Here is a 26,871-nt window from a genome sequence, read left to right as displayed (position 1 = left end):
CCGTACTGTCAGAAATGAAGAAGCCTCGGATGAAGAAATACAAATTCAAGGCACAATTATTTTAACAAGAATTTACAGTCCATACTTCAACAGTGTCACAGCAAAAACCTTAAGTTAATTGAAACTCCCCATAAACTAACCAATCAGAAGTAAAAGTCACACTAAATTTGTAATAATTCACTGACCACAAAATAATTTTGCCACAAAAAATATGTAAATAATAATTAGCAACATGGATGTACAAATACTAAACTATATAAACATTGTAAATTGCTTTTTAACCAACTTCACTAAAATGTACGTAAATGTCAATCATTATTCTGAAACACTTCTTGTCGTCACTGTTGTTTAACGGTTAGCTTAAAATACACGGATTTCAGTTTTATGAGAAAAAAAACAGTTGATATATATATAAATTTTCTCTTTGTTTTCGATGAGTAAATAAGAATAAATGATTTCTTTGACATGTTGGTGCTAGGAGGAGGTGCCGCGCGTTGCATGTCGGGATATATTACTTGCTTGTTTACAAGATGGTAGATGAAGATATACGTCTGTGATTCGTGAACAAATATCACAGCTTTATAAATTTATTACATTTACGTCCACGAAAGAAAATTGCAGTTTTCTTGAAAAGCAACGACGAAAAAGTGAGTGAGTACATTTGTACTATAGCGGATCGATTGACACAAACGGACGGACGGTGTTTTTGCCGAGTCACTGACAGATTTTAATATTGTGAAACTTGCCGACACTTAATACTTAACTCCCATTTTCTTTGGAAATGAAAAAATATATATAAAGACGTTTTCTCCTTGTTTTCAAATGAGTATTTTATGTTTTTTTTTGGTTCGTGAAATGATGCTGGTTCCGGTGAATTTGACACACGTTACTCACCGTTACTTCTGTTTTTTTGTGTCCCTTTTCTTTTTTACCTCGATATTTCTCGATGTTTCTATTTGAAATAACACACACACAAATGATTATCATTATTATTGTGTAGTGTAGTGGCAGGCCCTAATTTTTAAAGAAAAAAAAAACAACGTTTTTTTAATTTAGCTTAACAAATCAAAATTACACCGGTCTATCTTTTTAAGATATATGGATGACCATTGATCGATGTCAAATAAAGAAATATGTCATGTAGCTGTAAACAGTAAAAAAAAAAAAATTGCCGTTACTTCTAATACAATAATTTTTTCTTGCATCACAGACATCAACCTTTTATATTTGTGTCCCCCAATGGTCAAAAAGAATTTTCCCCACAGACGGAATATCAGATATAATTGTAATTGATTTGTAATATTTCATTAGAATTAATATATAATATTAATTATGAGATATAATTGTAATATGATTAATAGCTCAGCAGTTAGCGATAAAAATGCATTGTCTTTCCTTTTCTTTCAGAGAATTGTCCAAGAAGCCTGTAGGAGGTTTATAATTCATCTGAATGTAAGTAAGTGTAACTCTTGCTCTGGATTAGTTAAACAAGCATTCCAGGATTGCATCCTGTGTCTTTTGTCCTTTAAGATTATCAGATTGTTGCCTGTCTAGTATTAGTTCTATAAGTTGGCTATGTCCATTGCATACAGTTTGTATTTGCATTGTAAGTGTGTGTTTATGCTTTTCTCTAACCATAGATGACACTGATTTATCAGTCTGATCAGCTGTTTAAATGTCTTGCACAGGAACAGAACCACCGCAAAGCATCTAATTGAGCGCTACTTTTGGCAGTTAACAGAAGGCTGTGGAAATGGCAACTGCAAAAATGAGTTTTGCGCATCATGTTGTGATTTTCAACATTTGGATAGGAATACAGCAGCTGTCAAAGCTCTTCAGCTGTTTAAGATTAATGCCAAACTCTGTAATCCTCACCCTTCCAAGAAAGAGTTCGACAACCTCCACCTAGACTTCGGTATGACGAGCAGCACAGATCTTTGTCTGTCTGAAGACGTCTTCTCAGGTACAGTACGACAGATTCTTAATTCCGATGCATACTGATTTTAAAGCATTTAAATATTACTTTTTTAAACTTGATTTTTTTATTTGTTTTGGTCCAGATGTACAGTACCTCACAGAGACCACAGTTTATATGATCCTTAGTTTCTGCGAGAAGGAAAAAGACTACTCTTCTGGCATTCGTACCTTTGGCAGAGTTTTCTCCAATGCAGACGCCTTGATAAAAAGTTTTAGGAAGGATATCCCAAACACTGCAGAAAAACCTGAGTCTCTGAACCCAACAGACAAATCTGACGCACGAGATGAGCCAACAGCAGAGCAGATGGGCGCTACCTCTGCAGCCACATCGATAGAGAGGGCTTCTCATATAAAGCCGGAGGTCACGGTAGACATTGACTCGGTGAGAAGAGTCTACGAGAGACTTCAAACCATCGATGAAGTAGAGGCGGCTTTTGTCAATGCTCTTGTTTACCTTTCCCCAAACTTGGAACTTGACCTGGAGTACCTCGATGTTTACGAGACAAACCCAGACTACTTGAACATCTTCATCATCGTCATGGAAAACAGTAACCTCCACAGTCCCGAGTACCTCGAAGTTGCTTTGCCTCAGTTCTGCAAAGCCATGAGTAAGCTACCCGTGCCTGCACTTGCCAGGTTGTCCAAGCTTTGGTCTCAGTATGATCTGCCACACATCCGTCATATAATGGAAACCTTTCAGCAGCTCATCACGTTCACGATCATCAGCAACGAATATGACGCCGATAATCTGGTAAACGATGACGAGAATGTGGTGGCCGCAACCCAATGTTTGAAAATAGTTTTTTACGCGAGCATTATCGGAGGCGATGTGGATGTCGAGCACAATGAAGATGAAGATGAAGATTTGGACTTGGATGAGTTGAGCTTGCACGAGCTGCTTGGTGAAGAGCGGCTTTACAGGAAGAGTCCTCGAGTAGATCCTCTGGAGAAAGAGCTGGGTGTCCGACCCATCGATTGCAGAAAGCCACTCATCCCATTTGAAGATTTTATTAATGAGACATTAAACGACGTGGTGGAAATGGATAAGGACTTCACCTTTTTCAAGGTTGATGCAGAAACAAAGTTTTCATTCCAGACCTGCCCTTTCATCCTCAATGTCATTACAAAGAATCAAGGATTGTACTATGACAACAGGATAAGAATGTATAGCGAGCGGCGGCTCACTACCCTCTACAGCATGGTCCAAGGTCAGCAGCCCAATCCCTATCTCAAACTCAAAGTGCGCAGAGATCACATCATCGACGATGCCCTTGTCAGAGTGAGTTGCGACTTGGTGTGCTGTATTTTGTACTGAATTTCTGACCGGTTCAGTGTTTGGCAGTTAGATGGATCATCTCTTTGTTGCAGCTGGAAATGATATCCATGGAGAATCCCTCGGACCTGAAAAAGCAGCTATTTGTTGAGTTTGAAGGAGAGCAAGGTGTTGACGAGGGAGGGGTTTCAAAGGAATTTTTCCAGCTTGTCTTGGAGGAAATTTTCAATCCTGACATCGGTAAGACAGATTTCATATTGTCTATGCTTATGTTTACCTTTTTAGGGAGTTTAAGTAGACTTTCGTGTCTGTTTGCTAAATTTTTGTCCTTCATGGTTTCTGACATATGAACAAAATTTTGCTGAGATACAGCAATGTGGATATATTGTCTCTGTTTTAAATGAACGTGTTTCGATGGATACGACTCAAAAGTAATATACGGAAACTTTTAGATATCAGTAACAACAGATTGTTGTTATTCTGGGATTGATCGATGAGGTTAATGTTTGTTAATATTTCAATTGAGCGCACACATTGTTTTCACTTCAAAATTCTGTTGAAAGACTTGATTTACTGCCTTTTCTCTAAAACTTACTCGGAGGAAAATGGAAAAAAGTAGAGAGAAAAAATGCATGGTCAATAAAGAAGTAAAGTGAAAGTGTCATTTTATGTAGAGTAACAGTTTTTGTAATGCTTTATGTAATAAGTAGCAAATGCAGAGGTAGATATCATCCATTCTACCCGTGTCTACTTGTAGTTCTAAGTAAAACCAGTTGGCACCTCACTCCAGCTACATATTCAGCATTTTGACATAAGAGGGGTTTCTAGCCTTAATAAACACGTTATAATGTTGCATCACTATGTTTGACTTTCACCACAGGAATGTTTACCTATGATGATGACACAAAAATGTTCTGGTTTAACTCATCGTCACTGGAGAATGAAGCACAGTACACACTTGTAGGAATTGTACTGGGGCTCGCCATTTACAACAACTGCATCTTGGATGTGCATTTCCCGATGGTTGTCTACAAGAAACTCATGGGCAAGAGAGGAACCTACGTGGACCTGTCAGATTCACATCCAGTACAGTAACTTTCCCCAAAGTTAATAACAAAGAAAGACAATACATCACTCCTGTATTACCGAGTATTTTGGCAAACAGCTGGGATATGCATGATCTTATAATAGTTTTTAACAGGTAATGGTAGAAATAACATGCAGCAGTTGTAAGAGTACCGTATTTTTTAGCACTATAAGGCGCTCTTAAAATCCTTACATTTTCTCAAAAACGGGCCGTGCGCCTTATGCATTAATTCTTGTTGTGCTGACTGACCTCAAACCAACTTTATGTGGCACACCGCGCTCAAAAATCTGTCCAAATGTTTTAATTCAACTTCAGTAAGCGACGAAGCCGCTAGGCTTGATTGATTGTCGGACCATTCCCACCTGACATGGGGATGTTGTATTAAAGTTGGTTCTTGGTTGTATATGGGTTACAACGTAAGATGATGTTAGATAACTTATTATGTTGTGCTGGTTGTTCTAACCTCACACTAACTTCAGAAAGAATCAACATTATTGAATCAGTGGTATGGAAGTGGAGGAAGCAAGCAGATGAGCTGCGCCAAGTAAAAAAGGCCAGAGTTTCCGAGGGAACAGCACGAGATGGGCGCAGTTAGAGGGCGAAGTTGAACAGTGGGTTGTTGAACAAAGAACACCCGGTAGAAGGGTCTCTACAGTCTCCATTCGACCCAAGGCAGCAGCGATAGCGCGTGACATGAAGATCGATGACTTTGGAGGAGATCTATCTCGGCGCTTCAATTTTATGAAAAGGCGTCACCCCGCCATCCGCACATGAACTGCCCTCTCGCAGCAACCGCCAGAGGATTACAAAGAAACGCTCGCCATCTTCTGCACCTACTGCAAGAACAAGATCACTGAAAAAAAGATCCAGCCAGACAACATCACCAACATGGAGGAGGTCACCCTCACCATACAGTCGAGAAAACCGGGACCAGTCGATATCTGTACGCACCACAGGGAGTGAGAAGTCATCCTTCACTGTATTGTGAATGAGTTGAAGGTGCCTTATAATGCGGTGTGCCTTATTTATGAAAATAAACCCATTCATTAATATTGCGCCTTATAATGCAGCGCGCCTTATAGTCTGCAAAATACGGTACTCGGAAAGAAACAGATTGAAGTTCACTCTAAAAACCTTGAAAGTCTGCAATGTCTCCTTCTGCAGGTTCTCTACCACAGTCTGAAGAAGTTACTTGAATATACCAACCAGGTGAAAGAAGACATGGGCCTTTCCTTTCAGATATCACACACAGACCTTTTTGGAAACCCAGTCTTATACAACTTGAAAGAGCAAGGGGAAAACATCCCTGTTACTCAGGACAATAGACAGGTGAAACACCGGTTTTGATCTGTATTTCATTAAAAGAGCAGCATCATGAGGATAGCGGTAGCTAGGACTGAGCAGTATATAGAGTATATTTGTTAGTTGGATACTTTGTTGCACAATGCTATGCAGTTATCGATATTATTGATGCACACCTTTTTATCATTTAGAAATACTCAGATAATGGAATATTTAGACAAGAAGTCTTCATGTGCAGTGACAGGATCACTACAAATATCTGAAGTCATCGTGCAATAAATTGCAATCTCCTTTATGGCCAATCCTGTTGTCAAATTCAATCAAACTTTGTTTCAAAGTTGTTCCAAACAAAAGTTGTCTCATTACATTTAACATATAGAGTAGGTCTAGATTACACTCTTTTGAATGACTAGTGGACTCAGCATTAACCCATGAGCAAGCACTCGGTGATTGTGGCAAGGAAAAACTGTTTTTAGTAGGCAAAGACCTTGACAGATCTTGACGACCTTCTTTCTCAAGTGGTCAGGGAGTGTGAAGGAGAGAAAGAGACAGCAAGAAGGAGGACAGAAAGCAAGTGTGTGATAGAGAGGCAGAAAGTGCTATGTTATCTTGTCTTGTATTGGAAATAAAATGGAAAAAACATTACTTGTTAAACCAATAAATCTTATGTGCTGTGTTAGCTTTATATTTCAATGTTGTTTTTGCATTCCGCATCTCTATTTCACAGGAGTTTGTGGATCTGTACGCAGAATACATACTAAACAAGAGTGTGGAGAGACAATTCGGAGCCTTCAAAAAAGGTTTCTCAATGGTCACAAATGAGTCTCCGATAAAATACCTGTTCAGACCTGAGGAAGTAGAGCTCCTAATCTGTGGAAGCAGGGTGAAGAAACAAACTTTGTTTTGATTTTGTTTACTGTATTCCGGTCAGACTTCATTTTTATTTATATTTTCTAACCTTATGTTATGCTTCATGATTTTATAGAAACTTGACTTTGAGGAACTGGAAAAGGCAACAGAATATGATGGCGGTTATTGCAAGGACAGTCAAATTATTAAGTAAGTGCCTTTCTGTTCTAGCTTTTTAAATCCTAATGTTTCAAGCAGTAACACTGATTTGACCTTTTTGTCCTGTTTGCAGATATTTCTGGGAAACAGTTCACTCATTTGGAGACGAACAGAAGAGATTGTTCCTTCAGTTTACCACCGGCACAGATAGAGCACCAGTCGGTGGACTCGGCAAATTGAAAATGATCATAGCAAAAAACGGCTCGGACACAGACAGGTCAGCTTCTGGTTTAGGATGTTTTCAAAACGAGATTCCTATTTTGGAATGGACAGCTTGAATTTCTGGAGATGTTTTGTGTCTTACACAGATACATGCAGATACTGCGCAACTTATGTGATTGGAGTTTGCACCAAATTTGAAAATTATATTGCATCATTAATTTTTTTCAGAGTAAAAATCTGTGAGTAACGTTTACATAGGAACATTTTATATTGTATTTTTGATGAGTTTTGAGTGCTTAGTTATCAAGTAAAATGAAGGGTGGTAATGTCCTTACTGCATCACAGAGAATAGAGGATCATCTTCAAATTTTGCCGATTTTCAAAAATAAGCTTTCTCTTTTTGAGATGTAGATTTCACTCCTGATGGAGAACTAATAAGCTTCTCTCGATTCAGATGTGAGTTGTGTCTTCGTAGCAGAGAAAAGTCATGCTCTTACTTTGCATTCTCTCTTTAGGCTACCAACGTCACACACCTGCTTCAATGCACTGCTGCTACCAGAATACTCCTCCAAGGAAAAGCTCAAAGAAAGGCTACTCAAAGCCATCACTTACGCTAAAGGATTCGGGATGCTGTGACAGTACAATGTATTTGTAATTGCAGTTTGACACAAAAAAAAGGGGATTGCCATGAAATAGTTTCCTGTGCCAAAAGGAATTTTACCAGTCAAACTCTATTCTATTATTGCCTGCACTTGATAGTTTTTTTTGGAAAATATTTTATAGTTGACCATATGATTTGTAAAACTGTAAAAGTGCACTTATCACATGATTATGTCAATGCCAACTCGTTTGTTTATTAATTTTATTTTTTGACCTCTTAAGGTTTCTCATATTTTCAAGACATAGCACTTTGTGCTGGGTCACTTCGAAGCACATATTACAGTCCGTCATTGTTGCGCTTGTGCGAGTGTGTGAGTGTGTGTGTGTGTGTGTGTGTGTGTGGTGCCTACTTTAGTTTATGTTACCTGATCGTGTGGTTTTCAAAGTTTGCTGGTTTTCAGTTTTGAGTTGTCCCCAACATCACATTTTTTTCTTGTTTATTTTCCTATAAAGTGCATCCTTTTTTCAGGAAACAAGTCATGTGATTTGTATTTTCGCCAGCAATATCAGGTCAATATAGAATGTGTACATCATACAGAAATCTAATGTAAAACAACTATCATGCAAAGTAAATAAAACTGAAATTATCACCTTTGCATAAGTTCATTGACATACACATTGCAAACCACATATATCAATTTTGGGATCCCTAAAAGGAGTTGGGTTTTCAAATACATAAACATCTCATCATCATATAAAGAAGAATCAATTTGAGTAAAATCTGTTTATTTTACCCTAATTGTTAAAAAAAATGGAAATGTATGAATTGTATCAATCATTATTACTTTCTATTACCATTTAATAAGGATATCAATAAGTAATTAAGGAGGCATATCTACAATAAGTCCTTGAAAAGTTTCCAAGGAAACACAAAGAAACAGGAAGAAATTAAGTGAGATTTTATCAAACTGATTTTTTTTAAAAAGTTTGAAACAAGACAAAATATATCAGCTAAAAATTGTACACTTATTTTTTAAAACTTGTCTGAATTGTGCATGAAATTAGTGGCACAGATGGTACAGATCATTTTTGAAATGTGAAAGGTAAGTCTAATTTAACATGACATTTCCTGTACATTGCAATGACTATTGCTGCCTCGCTTCTTTCCTCCAGGTGTCAGTGTTGTTTTTTCTGCTGACATTTATGCTGCCCTTATTGCTCAATGAACCATTTTTGTCCCTGTTACTTTAACACATCAATATGAAACTATTTTCAAATTTCGGAGAATCTTGGATAGATAAATTATGTGAGATATTATATATCACTGTAGTTAACTGAGTTTCAATAAACCAGTCAGGATTTCTCGACATTTAAATTCAAAGTTTCCACTTTGTTTGATATTTATTATTAATGCAAATTAGAATGCAATTGTTCATTTTACTTTGTAAAATACCTTGAAATTTATTCCTTCATGTATAAAACAACAATGTAGGCAAACAGTATTATGTGGACATTTTAATGTTGCTTCATATATATCATCGCAGATATACAGCTGATACTTCAAGCTGCAGATATCATTTCAGTTTTATTTTTGACATTCATTTACATAGTTTCAAATATTGAATCCAGTTTTTCGTTTTAGTTTGGGGATCGTGGTTAATACTTGCAATGTAGCTCATGTTTTCTTGAGACAATAGCCAGATCAACAAATTGAGCTGTTCTTCAACAACAGCATACACGCTAAAAGATATAGTTCATGCAGAGACTGTACATCATTTTACATAATTAAGTAGACAACAAACAGTATAAATAGATATAAACATGGGGCTTTAAAAAGTGTATGTCTCCTACTCTAAATGAAAAATTCCTTCCTGGTACAGTCTTCCAATATCAGCCATATTACTGCACTTTCTTGTCTTTGTCAGCTACCACTTCGGAAAGGTCCTCTGGCCTGATGGATTTCACTTTGGATTCCATCTCTGAGACCCTCTGCTTCATCCTAGTCTGGCTTGAGGTAAATTCTGCCATAATCTTTGCAAACTTTGTCTGCATGACATCCAGGTTGTCCTGCAGTTTGACGATCTTCTCCTCTAAGTCTTTGGGGTCAGCGCCAGCATTTGCAATAGCTTCATCAATCAGGTTGTCTTTCATCAAAATGGCTTTGCCCTTCTCCTCCAGAGCCTTTTTGGCATCCGGATACTCGGTGAGCGCCTCCATGAGGTCGTCTTTGGACAGGGCGAAGAGATCGGAGTAGCCTACGCTTCTGATGTTGGCGGTTCTCCTGTTCCCAGCCTTACTGCCCTTAATACCCAGTATACTAATTTCTCCAAAGTATGCACCATCGCTGAGCACTACAAACTGAGTAACCCCATCATCAGCCACCACAGCTAGCTTACCCTCCTTGATAATATACATTTCCCTGCCGATATCGCCTTTCTTGCAGATATAATCGCCAGGACTGAACACCTGAGGCTGCAACTTTAGCACTAATTCAATGAGCAGACCAGCCTCACAGTCTTGGAAAATACGCACTTTTTTCAAGGTATCAAGATGAACATTGATGGCGATCTCAGCTTTAAGCTTATCGGGGAGATTCTTCAGAACTTCCTTCTCGTCACAGGTCTTCTTTTCGGTCCACAGGTAATCGAACCACTTGATGACCCTGGCCTCCAGGTCTTTGGTGACCTTGCGAAACTGCATGTACTGCTTTATGGAATCGATCTTTGCCTGAAACTCAGCACGAGAGGCATTCATGTTGGAGATCATGGCACCGACGTTACCGACGATACTAGCGAAGATCAACACGCCTGTGAGGAAATCGGCAATGACGAATAGGAATTCAACATCCTTCACCGGTGGGGGCGTCTCTCCAATGGTGGTAAGGGTCAGTGTGGACCAGTACAGAGAGTAAATGTACTTTCTTGCCAAGCGCCCATGCTCTGGGTGGCTTATGTTAGGATACACCCAAGTGTCTGAGCCAAAACCGATCGTTTTCGAAATGGCGAAGAACATGCAAGCGTTCCAGTGGATAATAATGAGAATATAAAGTACGAGGTTGCTGATGCGGAACATATTCGGAAAACTTGTTCTGGTTTCTGTCCTCTCAAAGAACTCGAAAAGCCTTGACATTTTGCATAGACGATTAAATCTGAACTCGGGGTTGTTGAATCCAAATTTCAAAAATAGTAGATCGGTAGGTATCATTGAAAAGACATCATACTTGAATTGAGATGTCGATCGATATTTGCTTCTTAGTTTCCCAGCGTCTTTCACTAGTAGGCCTTGTTCCAGATAACCTGAGAAATAAATGGAGAATTAGAAGTTGTAGTTCTCCAAACAGCAATATTAGCGCCTACTCAGATCAGCTAAAGTATATAGTGTGTAAAATTAGACTTGGCCATTCATTGGACTGGTCAATTACGTCCAGACGTCCATTACAAAAAGTTTTTGAATGAAGTGCCTCGTCACAAAAAACTCACAACAACCAATGAGAACAGGAAACAACGAAGGCTGATATCAGCTGCAACGGCTTGCCAGTTTAAAGAAGAAATTTTGGTGCTGTTGCTTGGCATTGCGACTTAATGGTGTACTGTTAATATCTACTTCCAAGCTTAGAATCAGCATTGGTAATTGCTGTCAAAAAAAAAAGGCATTAACATTTTGAAGAGTCTCACCTGTTCTCGATCTTACAAATGTGTCCGTGTAGTAGATGAAGTCTGCAGAGTAATCCAGGATTATCCAGAGTTTTGTATACTTGTCCTGGAGTTCATTAAAACATGCTCTATTGGAAAAAAATAGGAAAAACTTTTACCATTTCAAGAGTAGGATGCTTAGAAGAGAGTTTGGAGATTTGAAACCTTAATCTGAAAAAAATACAAGGTTACCTTGTAACAATCATCATCAGGTTGTAGAACACTGGAATAGCAATAATAGACAGCCATCTGTAGTACTGGTCTGTAGCGGGATCCATAATCCATATTTCTTTCCTGAAAACAACTCACTAGTCATTGATCTTGTAGCTTCTGTTTAATTTTTTTTTTTCAGAATCAAACAGTTTAACATGATGGGTATTGTAATTCTATCTCACTGTCCAAGTATTGCGTGATTGTTATTTTAATTGTATCTCCTAGTCCTAGCATTGCACTACATACTTACGGGGGCTCCTCTTTCTTTTTATCATCTTTTTTATCATCTTTCTTCTCATCTTTCTTCTCTTCTTTCTTCTCTTCTTTCTTCTCATCCTTTTTCTCATCTTCTTTCTTGTCCCCATCTTTCTGCTCTTTTTTCTCATCTTTTTTAATATCTTCCTTTTTGTCCTCTTTTTTGCTATGGATTATAAGTTTAGTATTTAAGATGTAGCAAAAAGGTGCTCTAGCAGGGGATCTAAGAGGATTATCACGCTACGAGGAGGCTATTTAGTAGGTTTTGGACTTTGGGTTTCTCGGGAAAGTTGGTGCAGGTCATGCATTGTATAGCAGATGATGTCAAAACACATCTGTCATTTATGTCCTATCACAATATTTACACCTTGAAATGTCTTATTAGCACAAATACATTTTATGTAATGACACACTGAACTTTGATATGGCATTACCAAGTTCCTTTATCTCACTGATGAGGTTTAATGTAGAATAATGTCCATCATGACTTGCGCCAAAAAATGCAAAAAAAAAAACAAAAAAACAGAGAAGACAACAAAGAAGGACTCGGGTGCATAAAGGGAACATACGGTGGAGAAAATAAAACTGCTTGTTTCAAGGATTTTGGAGCTATGACACAGTATCACAATCTATAACTACTTTCTTTTCTAGAAATCAGTTTCTATCTTCTTACACACTTACTCATCTGTGTTGTTGCAGTTGTTCATGTTGTAAGTAGCCAGTGGCATGGCAAGACTTTGAATAAAAATGAATGAAATTATTGCATATTGCATAGGGAATCCTCTTTTTTTTAAGACCTCACAGCTATTTGCCTTTAACTTGTCAAGCACAAAGTTTAACCTTTTCCTATGTCATACAGTTTCAAACATGCAATTGACCAAAACTCAAGGGAAGTAGAGTTTCAGTTTTGGGGTAATTTGAGGGTGATTTTTCTCTTGAAAAGATATCTTTTGAAAAATTAACGAGAAAATATCGGATTATCATTGGCAAAAGTTCACCAGAAATCAACCAAAATGTTAACAATTAAAATATGAATGCTCCACGAATCCGAGATTGTATTTGAATTATGTCCAAAAATGTGATCAATAAATTAGAAAATGACGGCGTAGGAAATAAAATAAATCATTCAAAATTGTGGAGACAAAACATTTATTCAACGATTAAAATTATTTTTATGTTGTTTTTTTTTTTTTCACATTGTATGAATCACATGAGGTCAGGTGAGAAATGCTAACCAATTTTTTAAATTTGCCACCACAGAACTCTTTAAAAAACAAATGACTTCTGATGTTTATTTTTCAGAAAACAAACAAAATAGTTCTCGACTTAAAACACATAAACAGACTGATTAGTTACTCGGAGGAGGAAAAGTGCTTACTTTCTCTTGCGAACTGTATCGTTGTGACCCGCAGAGTGGGCATTGCTCTCTCGACTGGATACATCTTTGAGCTCGGGACCTCTGAAACGCTCCAAGAAAGAGTCATGCCTCTCTGTTTCAGGGTTAATTCTGTTAGTCGCCCATTTTCGCAGCATGAAGAAGAAGTAAGAGAGCCTAGATGGTCAGCAAAAGGTAAAACAGACAAAAGTGACCGACACCAGGATAACTAAAGGGAGCTGACGGGGATACAAAACATTATTTTATTAATTGGTAACTGATGAGGTTCTCCAAAACTTTCTAGGACTTTTCAATATGACATGTTTTCATATGGGAAAGAAAATCTATTAGAACCACAGGGGCTATTATTACATGGATAATCAAATTGATATAGGCTGGAATTTACCTAGCCATTGCTCCAGCGCCTGCAAATGAAACTTCGTTGAACTCTGACGAAGGTGGTCTCTCAGAGTTGTCGCAAAGAGAGTGAGCTCTGGAAAAGCAATAAAATGACAGGATCACATTCAATATCATAATATTTGGGGGAGGAGAGGGGTCCGATTTTGTCCGATCACTTCAATACAAAATACAAAACCAGGTAAAAGAAGTCAAGTTAATGCATTCCTTTCTCCTGCAATTAAATACCGTAACTTCCATATACAGTCAAGGTCGGAATAACGCCAACCTTGACTGTATATCTTTTTTCGTGGGAATATTAAGGACGTGTTTTTTACTCGCTGTGAGGTTAAATTCTTGTAGATTTTTTGAAATAATTACCTGTAAGATCCAGCTATTTCAAAATAAAATTTAATCCGACAATATACAATAGATGTTAAAGTTATAACAGTGATTTCATTTAGTTACAATTGGAAAATTCAAAGCATGTATTTATCACGTTGCATTGAGATGATTCTTTATAATGTCATGTTGACATCTGACCTGCTGTCTCCATTTTCAATGACAGCCAGCTCCTCTTCAGGTGTGTGACTTGAAAACCGCTGTCTGGTTAAAAAGGATATTTCACTGCCAATTTGTGCCATATTGTTGTTTGCAGCTCTCCTGGCCTGGGGTGCATGGAGACACAGTAACGTTTAACATTCTGATAAAAACTTGAGAACGTTATACATGACACAGGCGATGCATTTTCTGAACCAAATGCATTGGTGTTTCAAAATAATTGAAATTACATACAGTTACTTCTTTAGATCTGTGCAAAACTTGCAGATCTCATCTCAGAGGATTCAGGACTTTTCTCCTAGAATAACAACTGAAGGTGAAGCAACTTTATGTGCTGTATGACAGTAGAATAAAGCTTAGACGTCAACAACCTTAGAATAGAAATAAAGTTGATTCTAAAGTCTCTCAGTAAATCAGAAGAAACCAAATATCTTGAAACCTTCTAACATTTCAGCACTTCCTATTTCATTTCAAGCACTGTTTTCTTGACACCATGTGTATAAAGTTTTAAGGCATATTCAAAACCTACATAATGGAAGTAACCTTCTTCCAATTTTTCTTTTATAGCCATTCTTTCTGGAGTTTGCCAGTTGTTTTTTTTTCTATCTGACATTACCTTGGATGAAATGATCTATACAATTGCCTTCTCAAGAGCCATGTCTGGTAACTATTCAATCAAGCTGCTTCTAATTCATCCATTTTCTCATCTAACTCCCCGGAGACCTTGATGTGTGCACCGAACACCACTTTTTACTCTTCATTTAAGAGTTGCATCTAAAAATACACGCTCATTATGTCCTTAACACTAAACAGGATCAGTCCTTGCCCTTGTTCTCTCTTGCTCTGTAAACGATCAGCTGGTTTTTAAATAACTAAGCTTACAGGTAGACAGGAGTTATGGGGTTCTGTCATGACTACGACATGTTAAGTGAATAAAAGCTTCTCTAAAAGAGTTGAATTGCTGCGGACAATTACCTTTTGCTTTTTTTTTTTTTGTTCCAGTCTGACAACAATATGATAATAAAATGTGTTTAAAATCCATTTCAGTACAACTTAGCCTTTAGAATTAAGATTATGCACAACATTAAACATAAATATAAAATTCAATCAAGGCTTACATTTCAGTAACTTCTAATTTTTTTTTTTTTTTTTAAAGGAGTTGCTTGTAAATACTGACTCAGTGATCTCTGGGGAAGACAACAGTTGTAACACGTGCACGCATATAGATTAGCGCTAATACCAGGGAGTTAGCCAACCCTGACTAAATTAAATGACACTGACAGAATATCCCTGAAGAGTGCTTGAAGGGTGACTGCAAGTGAAGCTCAGAATGTGTGTGTGTGTGTGTGTGTACATTAAATCAACGTTATATCATCAGTTTGAGAATCTGTGGAAGTCACTGATGCTGAAATGCTGAAATTGATGAGAATTCATTAGTGTGACTGATATTAACATTAGATTTTTGGCAAAATGTTTTTAGCTTGGTTTGTTTTTTCAAAGAAATCACAATATCTTTCTAACAGAAAATCTGTTTTAAGTTATACACCAATTAAAAGAGATCGTCAATGGGTTGTGCAGCGCATTCCACTTGAAATTATGTATGAACTTTACATGATACAAGAAAGCACTGCATTTGATTAAATTGAATGTTTTTCCACACGGGTAACTATACCTTAACAGATTATATCATACTCCAAATACTCCAATACTCCATAATCCAATTCTTAACCCTGCTTCACAGCTAAAATTCACTAAAATTCTAAGCATCCCTAAAGTTGCCATTTCTTTGTTCTGATGAAGGACTGTATGAATAATTCATTGAACGTTTTGGTTAATTATAACACATTACTGTTATTGGAGATTAACAGGACTAATGCACAGCAGTGTCAGAGCCCACTAAGAGGCTTGTGATGTGGAGGTTGAGCATCACAACAAACTGTTCTCTGCTTTTCTGAAAATGAGTAATCTCAGTGAAGCCAATTAAACTGCATGTTGATTTACCTTCTCCATCACATTTTGAAAATGTATGGAAACATTCACCTCAGTTGTTTTTATTACTACATACCTACCAAACCATGAGGAATGACATTTTCTGAAGAAGAAGTGCCAAATATGTGTCTGGACCTCAATATTTTTGTGCAATTATGTGTTGTAATAACCTTGTTGCAAAAATAAACTATACAACCATTTGATGCATCAACATGTCTGATGGATCAGTTCCTAAAATTTAGACAACAAACTATTTTCAGACTGAACTCAAAGATGATGTGATTCATAACATCATAACTAATTTTTCCAGTTTTGCCACACACATTCTTCTCCTAATACACTATCACGCAGGCTGATCGTGACCCACCAGGATGAAACTTGTCACGCTGAATTTTGCAAGCCGATGAAACAAGCAGTTCCTCTCCGTAGTCTTCTTTTTATTTCCATCTTCCGCGCGGAAATGTTTGATTTACTCCACAGTGAAAGTTCCTATCGCTTTTCAGGGTGCAGGTCGTCATCTGAAACACTCCTGCTGGATGTCCAAAGCGCAGCCGCCTGCGCAGAATGAAGAGAAGTGGGATGCAGTTGACGCAGGTGTGTGTGTGTGTGTGTGTGTGTGCGTGTGTGTGTGCGTGTGTGTGTGTGCGTGTGTGCGTGTGTTGGGGGGATCAAAGGTCCTGGGTAACTATACAGTTTTTATTTTTTTTAATAAGATAAAATGTAATAAATTAAAGATAAAATAAAATAAAATAAAATAAAATAAAATAAAATAAAATAAAATAAAGGATTATTACAGCTCGCTCCTTCTACAGCTTTTGGAAAGTGTCTCAGACAGGACCAAAACATGCAGAGAAATGGTAACCTTGGCAACAAGTATGTGACCAGTTTCTGTATGTACATGGATGTACTGATTAAATAATTATATAAAGTGTGGATGTTCAAGGTTTGACTTTAGTGCGGCGATATGGACAAATGAGGCATTAGATTGAAGTCAGAATATTAAATTGTATTAAATGTTAAATATTTTGTAATACTTTACAATATTTGACAAAGTGTCATATGGCAAGAAGGTTAAATCGGCTATTGTAGGATGAATGTCTGACTTAAAGCAATATTAAAATATTTAATTGTGATTGTTTTTTTAACATCAATTACGACTACAAATCCCCTTGTCCTTCTTATTGCAATCATCTTGGTTAGTATTTTTTATTAGCTGGCTAAAAAGGGTCTTGTGATCCATTTCAATTTGGCTCTCGACTTATTATAAAATTGCGTATGAAGATCAGGGTTTATCAGTTTATACAAGCATAAATTCATACAGGTATATTTACAGATATATATATAAACACACACTAGTACATAACATATTCCCTATATGCAACTTCCATTGCATAATTACATATTATATTTTTTTTCAAAACAATATATAAATATAATATATAATATAATATTTGACCTCATCTTTATCATTTATATAAATATCAAATGTCTTGCTTTAAACATTTCATACCGTACATTGTATATGTGTTTACGTCTCACTGCCAGCCCTTCCTCCCTTCTGTCTCAACATCACAAGTCGGCATCGGGTTAAAAGAGAAATCCCTTGGCAATATACGAAGCCGTATTGCTAATCCCAGCTTAGACTCGAGCACCTATTTCAGCCACTTAATGCCCCCTATGGACATGTTTCTTCATAGAATAATCAAGGAATAATTTCTGTTTAGTTTTCCTCTTATTGCGTAAGAAAAAAAAATTAATTCACATTTGCACGCTGATTGTTTTAAATAGGCTAAAGTTCTGAAATATTCCTCTTGGTGGACCTTTTAACATAGATATTTTGAGAATATCTTTTGTATATAATATCCAAACCATTCAGCTGCAAGAGAATTATTTTCATGTGCCCAGAATTAGAACAGTAATTGACTGTCCTCACTAAGAGCAGAATTAAGAATGCCATTATTAGAAACCATGTGCTGGATATACAGCTTAGTCAGTATCCAGACACAAAAACACAAATAATGACATAACCTTTCTTAAAGGTATAGTTCACTCCAAAATAACTTGAAAAAAATCTTCTTGCCTGTAGAGCGACTTATGTACATAGATTTTTATATGAGGTACTAAATGTGGGTGATGATTGCCATGTAGGTGTTTACCTGCCCTAATACCGTGCGGTCACATATGAAAAACTTCACAATAATTCCTAGTTGTAAGTAGCAGTTGACTGGATTTTTTTTCTTCTATATTTAACATTATTTCCCTCCTATCCATCTACAGGGTCTTTTATTTATTTTGAAAGACAGGCAAAGATTTATGAAGTGCTATGTAACCATTGAACCCCCCTTTTTTTGTGGTTGGAGGAAAAACAAGGCAAATGAAATTCAGAACTAGCCATCATTATACATGAGTAGTGGCTAAAAGACTTACAAAACTCCCAATTTTTTGTCACTAAAATGGTTGTTACGATGGAAAAAAAAAAATCCCTGACTTTAAGAATCCATCCAAATTCTTAAGGGTGTCCACTCATGAAGAGGTTGTGACCAGAGAAGTTCTAAAAATACTTTTAATAGAACAGAATCATAGGATTTAACAGGTACTTCCAACTTACATTTATTATCCTTTGGCAATAAATAAAGGTTGCAGCTTCATCAGAGCTCCATGATTGTAACTATTTTCTACTGATTGTCCTCATACAGCCAGATTAGTAATCGTCTGGTAGTCACTATCTTTGTCACACAAGTCAAAAAACCTCTTTAGCTGATATCTTACATAATCACCACATAAATTAAAAATAAAGAACAACTATAATACGGTGCTGTTGCTGTTTTGGGGTTAAGTGTTCCCTTAAGGTGTAATGTTTTTGCCTGCACAAAATAGAAAAGCCTGTATATTTTTACTGTGATGAAGCTGTGATGTTATAGAGGAAAATACATTGTCAAACTATAGGTCTAGGTAATTCACTAAACAAATGTTGTCACTGTTTTGGATTTGTTTCCTGCGGAAAATTACATTTTCCATCTCAAAGCATCCAGTGCATTTCGTGTGTTTTGATTTCTTCTTATAAATGCAATAGCACTGTGTTGAAAGGAAATTATTAAGCGAATGGCCATTAACTCTCTCTTCTCCAGACCTCATTAGGCTTAGGGCTCCAGGTGCATGGAGATCAATTGAAAGCCTCTTTACATGTCTACTAAATGGCACATGGAAATGGCTGCATCCTAAAGCATGGCTTTTCCAGACTGAACCATTCTAGTCTTATTCTCCCTGCCAGTCAGTCAGACATGCTATGCTGTGCATTTATAATCCTCAGCTGCTCAACAATGACCAGCATTCAGGTTGATTGTGAAGTCCCAATCAAAGTGGATCACCACCTGGCAGCTCAACATCAAGAGAGAAACGGAGAGAAAATGTACCTTTTTTTCTGTCAATTTTCAACACCCAGGATCACACAGTACAGGAGAGACCCTGAGGTGTTGAATTTGCGCAACTCTTAAACCAGAGCTACTAATGTTTTCAGTGGGAAGGGGTCTAGAAATGTGTTGATTATCCCGAGCAAAAACATTTTGCTGTTAGAATTTTCAAAAATAATTATTCATCACTTTGAGCACTACAGGGGAGAAAGCCTTCAGGCTCACATCCCATTGTTTTCAAGAGAAGTCAATCATCTCTTACAACTGAGGGCTCCAAAGATAAGCGTCTTAAATAAAAATGGTTTATATTAATAACATGTAACACAGGCAGAGAAAAAAGCACAATATATTGTTTGGGGTGTACTTTCCCCAGAAGGGTTTCCAATGTTCTTAAGAATTTGTTAAAATGTTTGGTGCTAAAATTGATGCATTTAGGTCAAAAGTCAAGATCCAGTAAATTATGTGAAAGCTTTTTTTTCCTGTTTGAATTATCACCCCCTGATTATGATAAAATCGCTTAAAAATGTCAACTACAAATTAATTGAGAGCATTTGATATCCAAATCAATTCTCTTGTGGCTTGACAGTGTGCGGAAAAAAAAAAACCCTTTTTGTATATATTATTAACTTCCTTTCAGTTCTTGCAAGTTTTGAAAATCTACCCTTTAAACTCTTAAAAGAAAGTCACCCAGGATATTTTTTTGGCAAATCAATTAAAATAAATTGAACATTCAGGTAGGTAGGAGTTCCTGCTGGGCATTTCTGCTTCCTCCTCAGCCAGAGCCAAAAGCTGCCTTTCTCTGCCTCCTCTGCCGGCTCTTTGAACACTTTCTTCAACGTGCCTCTGGTCACTCCTGCATCCCTCAAGAGGCGCATTGGTTGACAGCCCTACAAAGCCTCGGCATCCCACTCAAATGGGGTAGATGGTGGTCTTTCAGACAGCTTCCCGATATTCAGAAACCAAGTCGGTGTATTTGGTCTTTGGACTCGAGGCAGCTTCAATCCCTTCCTCATGAAAGAATTTTAAATTCAATGAGGTAAGGTATTTTGCCTTGCGGGACCATACAACCATGTTAGGGCGAAGAGATGTGCTGGTAATTTCTGTGGGGAACTGAAGCTGCCTGTCCAGTTTAACTCTCCTTTCCCTCTCCTTGTCAGAGGGTCGAGCTGCTTCTCTTTGCCTTCTTTTTTTGGTCGACGGCAGCTAACTGCTCATGGTTCATCTATGATGGGTTAATTACAGAGAACAAATTTCCCCACAGGGATTAATAAAGCATAAATTATTATATTATTATTTTGTCGGTACCTCTCCAGCACCTCAGCTAACTTCCTCAGGACCTGGTTTTGATGCCATCTGTAGCACCCAGGGAGGACGAGGATGCTCGTCCTCCATCCTCGCGATCTCTACCATCACCATCTGCTTCCTCTTTGCGGTTTGGCATTGGACAAGAAGCAAGGTACCTCCTCTCATCCTTTCCTGCTCTGCCCACCTGGACTCTGCTGACAATCTCTTGGTGTTGCAGCCTGCTAACAGCCTGTTTGACTTCTGTTTGGGCATTCCACTCCCGACCCGTAGGAACCCTGGTGTTTGCACTCCTTTCTGCCAGATCAGTGGACTCCCTCAGCTTGAGGACCAGCCTGGTCTTCTCTTGCATGTAGCCCTTAGTGATGGATTGCGATGGCAGTTGGAGTGTGTTCTTCCCAACAAGGCCAGTTTCGGCACAGTGGCAGCCCCAACCACTTTCGGCTGAATGCTTTGGCTTTTCTGACCATCATTCCTGCGTTGGATCTTCAACTGCCACATTACTCTCCTGTAGAGGGTGAACTGGTAGCACCTGACCTTATAGTTTCCTGGGAGTTGGCTTTGGTCGATCCTTGCCAGGCTGTGTGTTAGTTGCTTCATGACAGTTTTCCCTGTCTGTTTGTCAGATAGCTTAGTGGTATACTGCCTCCCCAGGCTTTTGATGCGTTGCTCCACCAGGAAGGGGATTCTGTCTCAACTGACAACATAGGTGGTGGAGTTGGTTCTGATCCCCTTCTGAGTTACAGGCTCTGTGACTTGGCGGGCTTAATCTTCATTCTTGTCCAAGGCATCAATTCGGTCATGCTTTTTAGCAGTCAAGCTGGTGCTGTCCAGAGGAGGCTTGTGACATCGTCCATGTAACTCCTCAAAGGGGGGAGCCTCTGACCAGATGGTAGGTTGATCCCCCAAACATTTGTCTTGCTCCAATGAGGATTACCTTAAAGGCTGCCACAAATAAGATTGGAGAGATGGCACAACCCGGTGGGATACCTACCTGAAGCTGCTGCCGCCCTGTGGTGAAGTCTTGGAGGGCAAAGCCCATCTGAAGGTTGCTGAAGTAAACCAGGTTCTTTATGCAGGGGGGCATGTGGAAGAACTTCATAGTGTAGCTGATAATTTGGTGTGGGACTGATCCATACGCATTGGCAAGGTCCAACCAGATAACATGGTGTTGAGTATTCTCCTGCTTGGCCTTCTCGAACTGGTTCCAGACCATTGTGGAGTGCTCTACGCACCCTTGGAAAACCCGGGACTCCTGCTTTCGGGCTGTCGGTGTCAATGTAGCCAGTCTCTAGGAGATAGGTGGTCATCCCTCAGGGTGACCATCCTTCAGCGCAATGTTTCTAAATTGGCTTATGTCCTTGGAGTTGTCGCATGTCCCATGTCCCATGAAGACCACTATTGCTCTTTGCCAGTCTGATGGGATAAGTTGTTTCTTCCAGGCAGTTCTCAACAGGTACTATAGCGGCACTAGCACCTTGGGACAGTTCTTGTAGAACTTACGGGGGACTCCATTGGGGCCAAGGGCGAACGTGGACCTTGCTTTCTTAACAACTTGCCTGACTTCACTGAGCTTGGGAGGTATGGTGTTGAATTCAGCTGCTGGTGGCATCGGCTGAGGCACATGCCCTGGTTTTCCTAAAGGGGCGTCCTTTGATGGATCACTTTACTGCCTTTTTGCATGCTGTTCCATCTGTTTTGTGGTGGTTTCTAGCTTCCTGCTCTTCTTTTCCTCCAGCAGCTGTCTGGCGTGCTTGAAAGGGCCTTTGAAAAAGCTGGGTCACCCTTTTGCTTCCGTTTGCTGCGCTTGCGGATGCGTTCAACTCTGCAAAACTTGGAAAGTCCTTTTTCAGGCCGTCTCTCTCAGCTGTATTGCCTTCCTCCAGTTCTTGTGGAGTTGTTGGTGCCTTTGCACAAGCTGATCTCCTTTTCCCACCTTCTCTTTTCTCTTGGGGCAGTCCCCTGCTTGGGGATAACTTCCTCAAACCTGTCCTTACAGGTCTGGTATATTATGTCACCAAACAGGTTAGGCTTTGCCTCAATGTCTTCAGTCATCGCTTTCTCCTGTGGCTTTGCCGGGTCTGCGTCCAACAAGCACCATGCCTCTGCGTTGCTTGATTTTAGCCATCTGATCTTGTTCATTCTTGCTGGCTCCTTAGTCTCTGCTCGTGGCCTTTTTGTACTCAAAGGCAGTCTCGATCCCTTCCTCATGTGGGATTGTAAATTCATTGAGGTAAGCTGACCTTATGTTGGTGGACCATACAACGACATTGGAGCAAAGAGATGTGTTGGTCATCTCTGTGGTGAACTGAAGCTGCCTGTCCAGGTCAACCCTTATTTCAGACTCCTTGTCAGGGGAAAAGGGTCGAGCTGCTTCTCTTTGCCTGCCATGCCTATGTTGTCTGCCCTCTGAAACAAAACTGATGTTGCTCTCTGGTGGTGGTGACCTATTGTTATCTTGTCTGCATCTCTCCAGCGCCTTAGCTAACTTCCTCAGAACCTGGAAATCAATCGAAAACACCCAGAAACCCAATTGAAGGTAACTGCAAAAATAGTAAATGAACAAAAACAGCAACAAAAAAAACACCTATTTTAATTTCTGATTTTTTAAATGAATGCAAGTACTACTTTCAGAAGGTTTCAGTTCTGTATATAAGTAAATACATCTTGTCAGTGGAGTATTAGCCTGACTGCAGGAATTATATTGCTTACTAAGCTTTTATTGGTAATAAAATACATTTAGTGTGTTACAGTAGAAAGCACACAAAGTGTGACATCCACAGGAACCAAAGAGATAAAAAATATGATCCAAATGACAGAGGTTTTTCTGTTTTACACAACAGTTCAACTATTCAATGCATTCAGCTAAGTGAATGTAGAGCACAAGCTGTGTAATAAACAGCTGTGTCCTGGCAGCCAATGTCAGTATAAGTGGTTTTGAGGCCTCTTGTGTTGATGAGTTGTACCCTGTTCATCAGGTGCTGGAGATTATGATTTGCACCTTGTCATTTACGTCTTCATTGGTGAGACAGAAGAGATGATTTGTACTTCACAAAACACTTATCCTGTGTCGCTATAGCAACTAGACAGAGAAAAGACTACATTTCTGAGCTTTTACAAGATGTGAAATGTAATTTTAAATATGCATTGCAGGATTCGCATAGAAAGAATCTTGTTTCTTTATTGTTTCAATATCAGCTTTTTTTGGTCAGTGTCCTTATATCAAGACCAACTTTTCGGCATTCTACTGTTGAGAAACATTTAGAGGAATTAACTAAGAGAAAGGAAAGCACCATGGCAGCAACAGTAGTCACACAAATTAGTGCTGATAAATATTATTAAACATGTTTTGTCATGCAGAAAACAAAAGGTGGCCAGGTTTTTATATATTGAGAAAATCCTACCAATCTGCCACTTCCGCTCTTGTTAAGTGGATGCAAAAATATGCGTAAATGGATGGATCAACTGTGATGCCAATCCATTCTTTCTATTTTGTCCAGTTGTAAGTTCTCAACTTAACTGGGTGTTGAGGCCCTTTATCACAATACACCCTCAGTTGAGGCAGGCCCATTGCAGGCTGATCCAACCTGGGTACGTGAGGAAAGCTTGGTTCTTCTTTAAGTCACCCAGTGGCACTTCGGCAGGGGGTCGATGAGTTAATCAGTGGTACAGATAAGATCTGTCCTTCTGATTCGTCGCCAGTGACTGCTTCTTACTACTTTGGTACTCGAGGCTTTGATGGATGCACCTTCTGGAACATTGTGGTGGAATTTACAAAGTAGCCTCTGCAGCCCACCTCAACTAGCCGCACCTCAGGTCCCAACCAACAGGTTTCAGGTTTCCCCAATGGCCTGCTCTAAACGGACGGTCAACTCTATCAGCGAGACACTCCGACGGGACTTCGACCAAGGATCTTCGGGTTGAATTGGTTGCTGCAATCAGCCGGTGGAAATACAAGCTACTGGTCCATGTTGAGATGCACTTCCCACTCAATGGCTTCCTGTTGTTGTCTGGGACCAGGGCCAAGGGGTATGATGCCGTTTTCCTCCCTCCAAAAACAAAAATATTGCCTGATGGACCTTATCTTGGGTATGGAGAGGAATGGCGTTGACTGATACCCCCTTGGTCTCAGGCGCTGCTGCTAGGCAACTTAAGACTTGGTTGTGCTGCCTTGTGTATCTGCCTTGAGCAAGGCTGGCCTTGCATCCTCCCAGGACATGCTTGAGTGAGGCTGGCACAGAGCACAGTGGACAGGCTAGATTTTCTCCAACCAAAAGATTCAAGTTAACAGGGGAAGACAGGATGTTGTATGTTGCTCTGAAGTGCAGTAAATCTGACTCCATTCCCCACAGCTGTGACCAGGTGATCTTTCTCCTCTCAACAGCATCTCACCTCATCCAGGAGCCTTGTTTGCCTAGAGATACAGCTTTGGTGCGTATTTGGCTTCCTTTTGTTGACACACCTCCTCTACCACCAAGCAAGGGATTTGCTTTACGCCAAGTAGCTTGTTTCCTCCTTTGCCAAATCCCTCTGTCTTGCTGGATGTGACCCACTGTCTCAGTGCTTGGGGGGCAGCTTTAGCATCCAGTACTGCAGCAGACAGGGTACATTTTTTCTTCGTGGCCAGGGTTGGGGCAACATCTGTTACCACAGGATCTTGAGATTCCTTGTGTGTCATCTCTAGTCTTGTTTTCACATTCTTATACTCTTCAGCCAGACTGAAAATGGGCAACTTCTCCATTCCCCTATGGCCCAATGCTACTGAGACATCTTGGTAGCCCAAGCTACTTCCTCAAACATGTGAGTGGACATGATACCAAAGCAGAGTTGAGAAGATATGTTCAAAATGAAAGCCTGACTGAGCAGTACTCCTGCCTTGTCATTTCTAAAGAGCGAAACCCACTGCTCACTATAGTATTTCAGCGTTGCAGTGAATGTTGACATTTTTATCATCATCGCGTGCTATATTTGACCCCAACATTTTTACATTTCAAATGTAGATACAATGTATTCATGTCAATTTAGCTCAGCTGACAATCAGCAATGAGTTTCATCTGTTTGTATATCGTTTTTAACTTTCATCAACTTATATGTTCATCAGTCTTATATCACAATAAATGCATTAAAAACTAATTTTTCAAAGGAATAAATGCTGCAGACATAATACAATTTTTATTAGTGATATGTTCCATAGCAGTATGCGTCACTCAACAGGGAATATTTTTGTACACGTCCGCCACCTGCAGGAAAGAGTACAAACTGCTACCCAAAGAATCGCACAAATAAAAACAAAATGGCACTAACAAAGCTAGTGTCATTTCCTTATGCCAAAACAAAGTTTCAGTGTAACTTTAAATATAAATACCTTGTCACTCTACTTCAGTGGAGTTCTATGGCATACAAATTTCACCTGAATATTTTACCTCACAATTATAGTTATGTTAATTTACACTCCTTCCATTTTCATTTTAAATCATTTTTGCATTACTTTTGACTTTTTTTTTTATCCTGTTCTCATTATGTCTGATGATTCACTTCTTAAAACAACACAATGTACAGAAGAATATCAAAATTGTAATTGGAGACACTGGAAAAAAAAGGAGGAAGAAAAACTAAAGGTTGTTGGAAGAGAAAAGGCAGAGTTTTTTTCCCCTCCCTTTTAAATCTAACTATCCAAAAAAGGACATTTGAACTGTAATAACAATGAAACTCCAAAAAAAAGAAACACACACATACACACACACACACACACACAAACACGCATATACACACATTTTTCATGCTTGTTCCAATAGGCTGTGTGGCCCTTATGTCAACTATAAACACCTTGCTCATGTTCTGTTCATCTTTTTCAAAGTACATGTCTTTCAACTTCGGTCATTAATTTCTTCTTCATTTATGATTATTGCATATTTGAGCTGTCAGTCTTGATTTAATTTCTGGTTACTCCAACCTTCTTTTTCCTCCGTAACTGCCATTATAGCTCGGCCTTGACAGCATTTCATGATTTTAAAAAAATCTGTTCCTTTTTTTAATTTTCAGTGCGATGCTGGGATCTGCAATCATAGATCACAGATAAAAGTTATTCAAAGTAACACAAGTATTGTCACTCCTGTGTCCTATTCTTTGGCTGCTAGTTACTGCTTTGTTTTTGTAGTTTTGTCCTTCTGCTTTTAAGAATTAAAATACTCTGTTCTGTACACAACAAA

At 38.8% G+C, this 26,871-nt stretch overlaps 2 protein-coding genes across 8 annotated transcripts; one reads left to right on the top strand and one right to left on the bottom strand.

Moving 5' to 3' along the window:
* The first annotated feature begins 503 nt into the window (after positions 1-503).
* ube3a (ubiquitin protein ligase E3A) lies at positions 504-8,119 on the top strand. 5 transcript variants are annotated; one of them, XM_086161737.1, is made up of 11 exons: positions 504-647; positions 1,408-1,452; positions 1,885-1,963; positions 2,061-3,256; positions 3,346-3,490; positions 4,131-4,336; positions 5,502-5,666; positions 6,367-6,522; positions 6,625-6,698; positions 6,781-6,924; positions 7,385-8,119. In XM_086161737.1, the coding sequence occupies exons 3-11, from the start codon at positions 1,918-1,920 to the stop codon at positions 7,503-7,505; spliced, it is 2,253 nt and encodes a 750-aa protein (XP_086017863.1). In that variant the 5' UTR covers positions 504-647; positions 1,408-1,452; positions 1,885-1,917; the 3' UTR covers positions 7,506-8,119. The 5 variants fall into 5 exon arrangements, with proteins under 5 accessions (XP_086017863.1, XP_086017865.1, XP_086017866.1 ...); XM_086161739.1 differs by having other exon boundaries at positions 1,408-1,456; XM_086161740.1 differs by having other exon boundaries at positions 506-651.
* Positions 8,120-8,905: 786 nt separating this feature from the next.
* On the bottom strand, positions 8,906-16,500 carry cnga3a (cyclic nucleotide gated channel subunit alpha 3a). Of its 3 annotated transcripts, XM_086161639.1 has the most exons (10): positions 16,318-16,500; positions 14,196-14,259; positions 13,944-14,068; positions 13,411-13,497; positions 13,008-13,181; positions 12,311-12,364; positions 11,625-11,795; positions 11,354-11,455; positions 11,144-11,250; positions 8,906-10,765 (listed from the first exon to the last, which is right to left on the bottom strand). In XM_086161639.1, the coding sequence occupies exons 3-10, from the start codon at positions 14,042-14,044 to the stop codon at positions 9,369-9,371; spliced, it is 2,193 nt and encodes a 730-aa protein (XP_086017765.1). In that variant the 5' UTR covers positions 14,045-14,068; positions 14,196-14,259; positions 16,318-16,500; the 3' UTR covers positions 8,906-9,368. The 3 variants fall into 3 exon arrangements, with proteins under 3 accessions (XP_086017765.1, XP_086017764.1, XP_086017766.1); XM_086161638.1 differs by lacking the exon at positions 14,196-14,259; XM_086161640.1 differs by lacking the exon at positions 14,196-14,259 and having other exon boundaries at positions 13,008-13,136.
* Between the last annotated feature and the right edge of the window lie 10,371 nt (positions 16,501-26,871).

Source organism: Fistularia commersonii, chromosome 16 (genome assembly GCF_037954325.1).
Source record: "Fistularia commersonii isolate RoL2024-O1a breed Wild chromosome 16, RoL_Fcom_v1.0, whole genome shotgun sequence".
NCBI classification, from domain to species: domain Eukaryota; kingdom Metazoa; phylum Chordata; class Actinopteri; order Syngnathiformes; family Fistulariidae; genus Fistularia; species Fistularia commersonii.
This window is presented reverse-complemented; position numbering and strand designations above follow the sequence as displayed.

Bases quoted from the DNA above. Each gene is read 5' to 3' on its own strand.
- cnga3a (XM_086161639.1), bottom strand. From the start codon at position 14,044: ATGGCACAAATTGGCAGTGAAATATCCTTTTTAACCAGACAGCGGTTT. The intron at 11,796-12,310 runs GTAAGTGTGTAA...TATAATCCATAG, and splicing joins AACTGCAACAACACAGATGA to CAAAAAAGAGGACAAAAAGG. The intron at 11,251-11,353 runs GTAACCTTGTAT...TTTTTCCAATAG, and splicing joins CTGATGATGATTGTTACAAG to AGCATGTTTTAATGAACTCC.
- ube3a (XM_086161735.1), top strand. The intron at 1,964-2,060 runs GTACAGTACGAC...GTTTTGGTCCAG, and splicing joins GTCTGAAGACGTCTTCTCAG to ATGTACAGTACCTCACAGAG. The intron at 6,523-6,624 runs GTGAAGAAACAA...ATGATTTTATAG, and splicing joins TCCTAATCTGTGGAAGCAGG to AAACTTGACTTTGAGGAACT.